General features: G+C 34.0%; 1 protein-coding gene across 1 annotated transcript; it reads right to left on the bottom strand.

Annotated features, from left to right (window-relative positions):
• Positions 1 to 2,497: 2,497 nt before the first annotated feature.
• On the bottom strand, positions 2,498 to 3,443 carry LOC111636859 (E3 ubiquitin-protein ligase RING2-A-like). The gene has a single exon (XM_023382249.1). The coding sequence runs from the start codon at positions 3,374 to 3,376 to the stop codon at positions 2,513 to 2,515; it is 864 nt and encodes a 287-aa protein (XP_023238017.1). The 5' UTR covers positions 3,377 to 3,443; the 3' UTR covers positions 2,498 to 2,512.
• Between the last annotated feature and the right edge of the window lie 6,110 nt (positions 3,444 to 9,553).

Here is a 9,553-nt window from a genome sequence, read left to right as displayed (position 1 = left end):
GGGCATTAAACGCAAGGTCAATCGCGAGAATCATCAGTTTCAAGAAGTGGAAGTGTGGACTAACAAGTACTGTTTTGTGCAACAGAACAACAGCATTATTTGCCTTTTGTGCAATGGACTAATAGCAGTGCCAAAAGAATTCAACCTGAAGCGACATCATGAAAGCCAACACAAGGATTTCCTTCTGCAAGGTATGGAACGCAAACGAAAAATCGAATCGTTACGACGATCACTAATCAGCCAACAAAATGTGTTCAAGAAACAATCTGGAGAATTGGATGCGGCTGTTGAAGTCAGCCTAGAAATATCTGCTTTAATAGCCAAGAATGGGAAACCTTTCACAGATGGCGATATGATAAGAAAGTGTCTTATCATCGCAAGTAAGATGTGTCCTGAGAAGACAGTGTTTTCAAACAATCAGTCTTAACCACATGACGATACAACAAAGAATCTCGCAAATTGCATCAGACATCGCATTAATCACTTGGAGATCCGGCCCCCAGTCAGTAAACTTAATCCTAATTTGGCCCTTCTTCAGAAAAGGTTGTGCATCCCTGCTTATAAATAAAAGTATACTTGCTTACTGGAGACTAAATTCAATAAAATAAAATAAAAAAACCATTCAAAAGTCCAGCATAATTGTTTAATAACATAAGAACGTTTTCAAATGCATTAAGCATCCATCATCAGTTATTTCTCTAAAATCGAATGAGAAATTAAAAAAATTACGCAAACGAATAAATATTAATAAGTAACACGTTATTAATAAAAGCGTTACATACAAAAAAATTTGGTATGTTTAAAATAATAAATAAATAAATTATCTATCTATCTATCAAGGGTCAACTTAAGCTTAATTAAGCCTTTATATCACAAAAAGATTTCCAAGCGGACGAAAGCCCGTTGGCATCACTATAGTTAATGCACTGCATGCTCTTCTGTGCCCTCTGGATTTCCAATTTTTCCAGATACTTTACTGTGTGCTTAGATCTAGTAGCTTTTATGATAGAGGCCTGGTCCCAGAAGACCGTGATGTCTTGTGCATTAAATATAGGGATGCACCCCTTCTATCTTCCACCACAGAGCAAAAACAGCATACTATTTACATTGAGTCAGTCAGTGGCTAACTATTCTTTATGCATGTAATGCTTTCTCATCATAATTAGGCTACTAAATCTCATGTTACAAAAAATTTACATATGTTGAATTGTAATAAATGGTTATGGGTCTTCTATTGCCTGTCCTAGTTTGATCTGGTAAACCTATGCTTAATGCCCTGACATGCATTAATTTATTAAAAAAATATAACAATTTATTTATTTATTTCGTATTTAATTCAGTTATATGTTTTATAAGCATTAAATCACCAGAGTATATGGATTATGAGCCTATAACAATTTAAATATTTTAAGAAAATACAAGATTTAACAATCAAAATACAATATTAATAATTTTGAAATTATTGATAATAGTTATAAATTCATAATACTCATTAGTTGTCATTTAGAAGTTATTTAGCAATGTTCATTTAATTTGATTTTTATTGAATTTAGTTTTAAAAAGAGAAAAATTATTCTCAAGATGGAATACAAAAAATAAAATCAAAATTACTCTTTGATTTTATTTTGTTGTTCGTGAAATTTTTTCAATCAGTCAAGATAGGATAATAAAACTTGCAAATCCTGAATATTTTGAAATCCATACTTACTATATTGTGGATTAACAAACATTACATAACTGGCAACTATACAGTAGAACCCCTCTAATCTGTCACCTTTGGGACTGGAGGTATGGTCGGAACGCAAAAAAGGTCGGATTATCAGAAAAAAGTAAAATAAACAATCTTCCCCTTTGTCCAGTCTTTGTAGCACTGCTAATTTTTCATTTAATGAAAGAGTAACGTGTTTACGTTTCACTCCTGACATGTTGAAAACACACACAAAACTGTACATGTACACACAATGTAAAACATATACTGTAACGAACACAGAAAAACACCACGGACGGTGAGTCACCGACGAGTCGGGACAAGTTTCTTGACTCCGACCACGGTCGGATTAACTGGAGTGACGGACTAGAGGGGTTCTACTGTATTAACTAATATTACTACATAATGTTTATTAGTATATTGTGTCTTTTCTGGCTGGTAGTAGTTTTGTCCATTATCAATGTGCCCAACCAGTAAAGAAATTGTTCAGTACACTAATGAGAAGGAAGAGCGAGGCAACCAAAATATCCGTAAAATCACAAGAGTTTGGATTGGATTTCAATTCGGAACCCTCACAGATGCAGCAAATAATTTACCACGAACCATCTGACAAAACCTAAAACAATTATTCAAAATTAAATTTCAAATTCATTTAAAGTTTAATTTATTAATAAGAATTTGATAACTTCTTTGAATTTTTGATTCTGTAAAATACATCTTGGAAAAGTCAATCTTTTTCTTCGAACGACACCAACACATTTATCTTCCTAATTTATTTCTCTCTTTTTAAGATAAATTTTTAAATTACATAATTTTAAAACATATTTTACCTGTAGCATTTGCGGTAGTCTTGATATATCTAACTTGCAACAAATTCAGATCCGTATCGTCCACGTCGTCGGGATGGGGTTTGAAAACGAGTTCGATTTCATTCGGCGCTCCGGGACCGATTTCCACGTCCTGTCCGACGGCTTCCAACGTCTCGGATTCCGTTCCGCCGTCGTGATCGTCCCGTTCTCTCGAAGGCAAATCCACTTCCAATCTCAACTTCTGTTTCTTACGGGGCTGCGACGACGCACCGTCGACGGAGACCGGCACCGGAATGGAAACGGGTATGGAGACGGGAACGGTGGGATTCGGCTTGGACGCCGGAACGGGTAGCGGAACGGGCAAGGAACCGTTCTCTTCGCCAAACTGTTTCTTAACTTTTTGATTTGTTCGATTCAATACTTGCATTCTCATTCCTTCTTCTATGCTATGAGCAACAGCCTGACTATGTTGTACATTCAATTCTGCCAATTCTCTTTCTTGATGAGCTTCGTATTCTTCTCTACTGGGATAAATCTTCGAGATAAGCATGTCAAAATTCGGATCGGGACGTAACGATCTTTTCGAAACAAGTTTTTTTCTACAGTTCGGACATTCTTTGTTTCCACTTCTCAGAGCTGTTATAATGCATTCTTGACAGAAGCGATGCAAACACTCTTTGGTTGTCATGGTATTTTTTAATAAATCTAAACAAATAGGGCATCTCAACTCGGTACGAAGACTTCTAGGTAACACTGCTATTTCTGTATTGTCTGTAATTAAATCCTGAGGAGTTCTATGCAATTCGTACATACTTAATTCCCACGTTTTGTTGGACGATTGCGAATCCGAACACGACATTGTTGTCTGTTTCTTCTTGAATGTTTTTATCGTTATTTCCCTATCTGTAGGGATATATTCCTATCTTTGTCAAAACATAACATTTAAATAAAATGTAAATCGATAAAAGACTTAAATAAATTAATTTAAAATAATTTTTGTATAAATGGCTGGTAATAAATATATATAATTCGATCAAATATTTTAAAATTATTTCAAAATTTTTCCTTTTAATTCTTACTTTTTTCCCTTTCTACGGAATATGTAGTAAAAGCTGTCTTTCTCGAGGGAATTTCCCTGAATTTACAATCAATCTGAATGTGACGTCACATAAAATTTTTGTTAGGACGAATAAAATAATTTCTTTCAAAATACTTTTAAATTTGCGCTATTTTTAAATTTTTAAATTTTATATATTCTGAATTTTAGTAAAATTTGTTTTGTTTTTATATATTGTGATATTATTTTAATTCGATACGAATTTAGGTGTATTTCTTAGTAAAATTCGTCCAATATTTAAACATATTTCGTCAAAAATTTTCATGTCTGAAACAGATGAAATGATTTTTATTTTATTTTCAAATTTGCTTTAATATATTTTACGATAATCAAATTTATTAAAAATTTATAACTTCACATACAGAATTATTGTTAAAAAATGCTGGCAATATATGATCAAAAATACTCATTTTTAGTATAAAAATAGATAAGTTTTAGACAAAGCGCATTGAACTCTTTCCCTCATTAACAGCCCTTTTTCCGCCCTGTAAGCAATAAGAGAACCTTTATTCCTTGCCCATGGCAGGTTCGATCCAAAGTCCTAGAATTCTAGGACCTTGGATCGAACCTGCCATGGGCAAGGAATAAAGGAATATTATGGAAGGGCAAGGAATAAAAGCATCTGGTTCGATCGGCATAATTTTGATTTGACTTAATGGTCGAAGGTCGAGCAGCGGCACAGATTACAGAGACTCTCTAATCTGCTGACAGGAGTTTTTCTACTATTCGCCCATGAAAACTTTTAGATTTGTAACATATTTTTAATTTGCAAGTAGATTTGGTGAAACCTTTAAAACACAGCAGCGTTTTGGCGATTAAAAAAAAAATACAGTACAGTAATACCCCGACTTACGATTTTCAAATCTCGTCGATTCGTCTTTTGTTTGAGCGCCACGCAACTCTTGATTACTCATTACCCCACACTATTGTTCAGCTTACATGTTCGGACGTGTCGCGCGGAATCGACACATAGCTACAATTTATTTTGTTATTTATTTCTGTGTTTGTTATATCTACGGAGACTTGAGAGACTCTATGTGGTGATTTCTTGTAACCGTGAACGAATCAAAAGNTTTGTGTTTCCACTTTTTTCCCGAGACTACAAATATTCGAGTACAAAGTAACCGGTTTCGACTTATTTCTACTTAAGAAGTAGTTAAATAATTAAGCGGTTAGGGAATTGGGGTTATAAACAAAACCCTGATGAAAGAGCCGAAATTTTACTTAAACAAAAGCCTAACCGAACCAATCTCTAGCCGAGTATAGTGGTACTGATTTCTTCGAAATATTAGATGTAATAAAGACAGACATTTTTCCTGTTCAACGAGAGTGACCGAAAAGTTGTAAATTTTGGAAATTTTTGTGGACAACACCTGGTCCTAAAACGAATTAGTTGGAAAACAAACGACGGACAATCTATTAAGTTTAACATATTTAGACTTTTACAGCTATGGTGAGAAACTTTAAAATTTCCATGAACCCTGTCGCGTCTTTTGAGATATACTAGTGATGCGAATAAACAGGCATTTGACATTGACCGGTATGGGCACCCTCGGGATTTGGCAGCCCGCGTGCATGTACAGAAAGCTATCATAAAAACATACAGGTAAATTCTTATCGGTTGGGTTAAGTTATAAATCTACTCGTGATTCGCGTATTCGGGCGAGGGCGGCCAAATGTCTAGCGGGCGGGCGGCTAACAGCCCGAAACCGGTCCCAGATAGAATTGGATGCGTTATACGTGTAGCAGCCACCCGAGGTCCTAGGCTTCCACCGGCTAAACCGGGTGACGTTGGTGCTCTGTAAAGCGCGTGCGCGAATCTGGCTTTTTGGGTGGTGACAATACAGCGCTTCCATTCCACTACTCCGCCACTAATATTCGAATATACAATAGCGATCTTATTATTTTTTTTCACGTGTAGTATAGAAATTTGTAATAAGATACATAATGCGGTTATAATAAAATATTGTGCGGTTATTTTCATATAATTAACATTTAGTATTTATATTAGTGACCACATGTCGCTACATCTTCATATATTTTCTCAAAACGTTTACTTTCCGCCTACTTTAATAAATATTAAAAATTTCTGGAAGACTTATGAAAATAGAGTGAAATGATAAGCAAGAGTAGAATGTTCACGATATTTTTTAAAAGTTAATTAAATTTTACTTGCAGTCTCAAATGAGCATTTATGTCAGAAATCGAAGGAAAAATAAATTGTTAGTCGTGTTAACTGCGAAATCTCGTCTCGGGTCGTCAAAGTCGAAGAGATTTTTTCCTGACAACTGGATTATAATGTGATTTGGCTATTTTCTGTTTATTGGCTCACATCTTCATAATTTTCGATTAGAAAGAATATACAGAATAAATAATAGAAACAATTCGAGAATATTCTAGATGTTCAAGAACACAAATGTATCTCCGTCAGACAAAAACATGCAGTTGCTGACTTCAGTATGACGCAATGAAAATTCTCTGGATAAATTAGTAGTGTTGTAACGAATAGTATATTCGGCCTCAGGCCGAATATCGAATATTCGGCCAGGAGCGTGGCCGAATAGCCGAATATTCGGCCAAACTATTCGGCTTGATTAACGCACGTACGAAAATTGGCGCGCAAACCGCATTATGGCAAGGATCCTGCTCTCTGTTGGCCCGCTGTCACTACGCTTCGCCAATCGCGTTAATTCTTGGCAGTTGTAGCGGACAGACAAGAGTGTCATGGAAGTATGTGATAAATGATGATATCAAATGTGGATAACAATGAAATGACCTACACGTGTAAATAACGGAAAAAGAACAGAGAAGGACCGCGAAGTAAAAATGTGAAAATAAATATGAAATTGAGTCAATAACATAATCGAACAAGTCGAGGCAGCTTATTGCATGAAATTCGCGCCCGTCAATGCCAAACAATTGTTGTCATAGACTTCGGAAAGCTAAATGCTTGTAATGTAAGTCACTTAGCGTGCACGGGCGAAAGCCTGGGGCCGTTCGGGCTATCAAGCTGTCTCGAATCTGTGAAATCATAACTGTGACTTATATCGACGTCCTATCTGTCTCTTTTCTCCGTTATCACCAGGCTGAGTCACGTAATTGTAAAATGGGAACTCTACGACGGAAAAGTGACGAATCGAAAGTATCGTGAGCGCGTATTATGATGTATGCACAGGCATACATGGATTAGAGCGATAGAGGAAAGAGAAAGGGAAGAGCAAAGACGAGCGCTTAAAAAGAAGGATAGGCAGGGTCAGACCCTCAGATGTGCGAGGATTCTCCAACGATAGACGTGTACGTGTGCTGATATTTGTAATTATAAATTGTGAATACATGTGACTAATATTATTTTCTTTTTTATTTTGTGCATGCTACAAGTTATAAATAAATATAAACAAACAACACTAACTCGATAACATAAATCTAAATACCAAAATGATTAATTTACTGTGTTTTTGTTATTTATTTATCCTGTTTTTAAGTATTCGGTATTCAGCCGAATAGTGATTAAATATTCGGTATTCGGCCGAATAGTGAAAAATAGGCCGAATAGGCCGAATACCGAATAGTAACCGAATATTCGTTACATCACTATAAATTAGTAATGTAACAAGCAATTATTTACTGTGACATCGTCACAATGCCAGGCTGCAATTTTTAATTTATTTAATTTAAAATATATGTTCTCCGCCTCAAATTAGCAGTGTCTTGTCCCTGTACATTGTACTTGTCCTGTCAGCAATAGAGTCGTGCCGGTCATCCATTTAGAGGAAAATTTTTGAAATGAAATAATTGCCCGTTCTATTTGAACTATTCAATATGGTTACACTTTTCTAATCTACACATTAAATTAATGTTTTATTATTTTTCATAGAGATTAGCAAACATATCGGATGTTGAAATAATAATTTTGAATATCAAATCATATTTTTATCGCAAAATTGTGATAAAAATACAATTTACCATTCAACATTATCTGCCTAAAGTCGATAAGATCTTTATATAAAATTAAAATTTTGTTTTAGAATAATTAATTCGAAAATGCGTAAATTTATTCTGATTTCGATTTGAATAATGAAATCCTAGATGTGGAATAGCAATAGCGACAAAAATCAGTTACCAAAAGAATAAGTTAAATGATGTGGAAGTAATTAAATAAGTTTATCCGCCAATTAGATTAAATGCATTTTATCGAATTTGGATATATTTTTAATGAAATTAATCGGCGGTATTTTTTGGAATAAATCGTATTACATGACTTAGGACGCCACAAAAATGTAAAGGCGCCACAGCTAGCATCAGTTAAAGGGGAAAATAAATAGACGTATTATGTATATATCTAGAGTTTTCGCGTGAAGATTCGCGGATTATTCAATGCACAAGGCATCTAGTACTATAGGAAAAGGGGAAAGCGCAAAAATTCTTGAACCGGTCCTGGATAGAACAAACGTTCTAAATCCTTAAAAATTCATTTCTGCTTTTGCAGAGAGATTATTCGCATATAATAAAACTGTCTGCAATATAACAGTACTAAAACTATGAATCTTGAATAAGTACTAAAGAAAAAATCGAAATAATATAGGCTATACACATTTATCATTTATTGATTTATATTCAAACGTGCTATTATTTACTGTAACATCGTTAAAATGCCGGGCTAAAATTTTTCGTCCCAATGTTCTCGATTTTAGTATTATCTTGCGCCTGTATATTATACATTTCCTGTTAATAATAGAGTCATGCCGGTCTTCTATCTCACTCCATTCTCGAGATTAAGGAAAGCCAGACGAACGCTAATGGGATTTTATAAGTCTATAACTTTTTAAAATTGCAGTCCAATAATTGAAAGTTATTCGATGATGAATATATATTATTTACAAAATAATTTTGTGCAGTAAATTTTATCGACTACGTAAAACAAGGATCTGCTGTACAGTATATCATTTTTTGTTGTATAAAGGATTGTTGTTTAACTGAAATTGTTAATTCGTATTGAAGGTCGAAATCTGTTTAGTATCATTTTACATCATTTAAGGCTTACGAAATGTTATAAAGATGATTTCACGATTAAAATTATACTGCAAGTTATTATTTTTTAAATTATAAAACAATACAAAAAATGATAAAGAATCAGTTGATTACATAAAAAAACTAGTGGAACCAGGTTGAAAAAATAAAGTTCAGCAAAAGTATGTAAATAAAGAAAACTTTTAAAAGTTGTGGCATAATACTGGAACTATTAATACATTTGACAGTAAGATTAACATGTGAATAAAATGCACATTATATAGACTATTTTTATAAAAATCTTTGGGCTGTACTTTAATGCGTTGCACCTAAAATAATTTGGCTGAACATCAGGAAATCATTGAGCGGTAAGTATCAATGAAAGAACTTTAAGAAACTCGCTCGAAGCCTTTTTCTGTGACGATGCTTGTTTTCTTAATTTATTACCATTGTAACATTATTTCACCCAAAACTTCCTGTAGTTGCAGTCTGTGTAATGTTCTCTTTATTCACACGTTAATCTTACTGACAAATCTGGTTCCAGTATTATGCTACAACTTTTAAAAGTTCCCTTTGTTTAGATGTTTTTGTTAAGCTATACTTTTTCAATCTGGTTCCACCAGTTTCTTTTTTTAAAATGAAATTTCAAGTATTTTTTCAGTTATCAATAACATCATAATAGAATAGTTTTCATGATAATTCTATATTATAGAGATGGGTAGTTCCATTCCGGACTCGGAACTACTAGGAACTGTTTCACACCAAGTGTTAATACCATGGGCGTCCACAGAGAATTTTCAGAAATGCAAAGCTTGAAGACACAGTTACATCAATAAATTCTTATTTAATTATTTGATTTTGGGGGGTTTTTCTCACAAGTAGATAATAGAATACTAAAAATGTTTAAGGTTT

This window comes from Centruroides sculpturatus, unplaced genomic scaffold, assembly GCF_000671375.1.
Source record: "Centruroides sculpturatus isolate CEXI.00-Female unplaced genomic scaffold, Cexi_2.0 scaffold1043, whole genome shotgun sequence".
Lineage (NCBI taxonomy): Eukaryota > Metazoa > Arthropoda > Arachnida > Scorpiones > Buthidae > Centruroides > Centruroides sculpturatus.
This window is presented reverse-complemented; position numbering and strand designations above follow the sequence as displayed.

Bases quoted from the DNA above. Each gene is read 5' to 3' on its own strand.
- LOC111636859 (XM_023382249.1), bottom strand. From the start codon at position 3,376: ATGTCGTGTTCGGATTCGCAATCGTCCAACAAAACGTGGGAATTAAGT.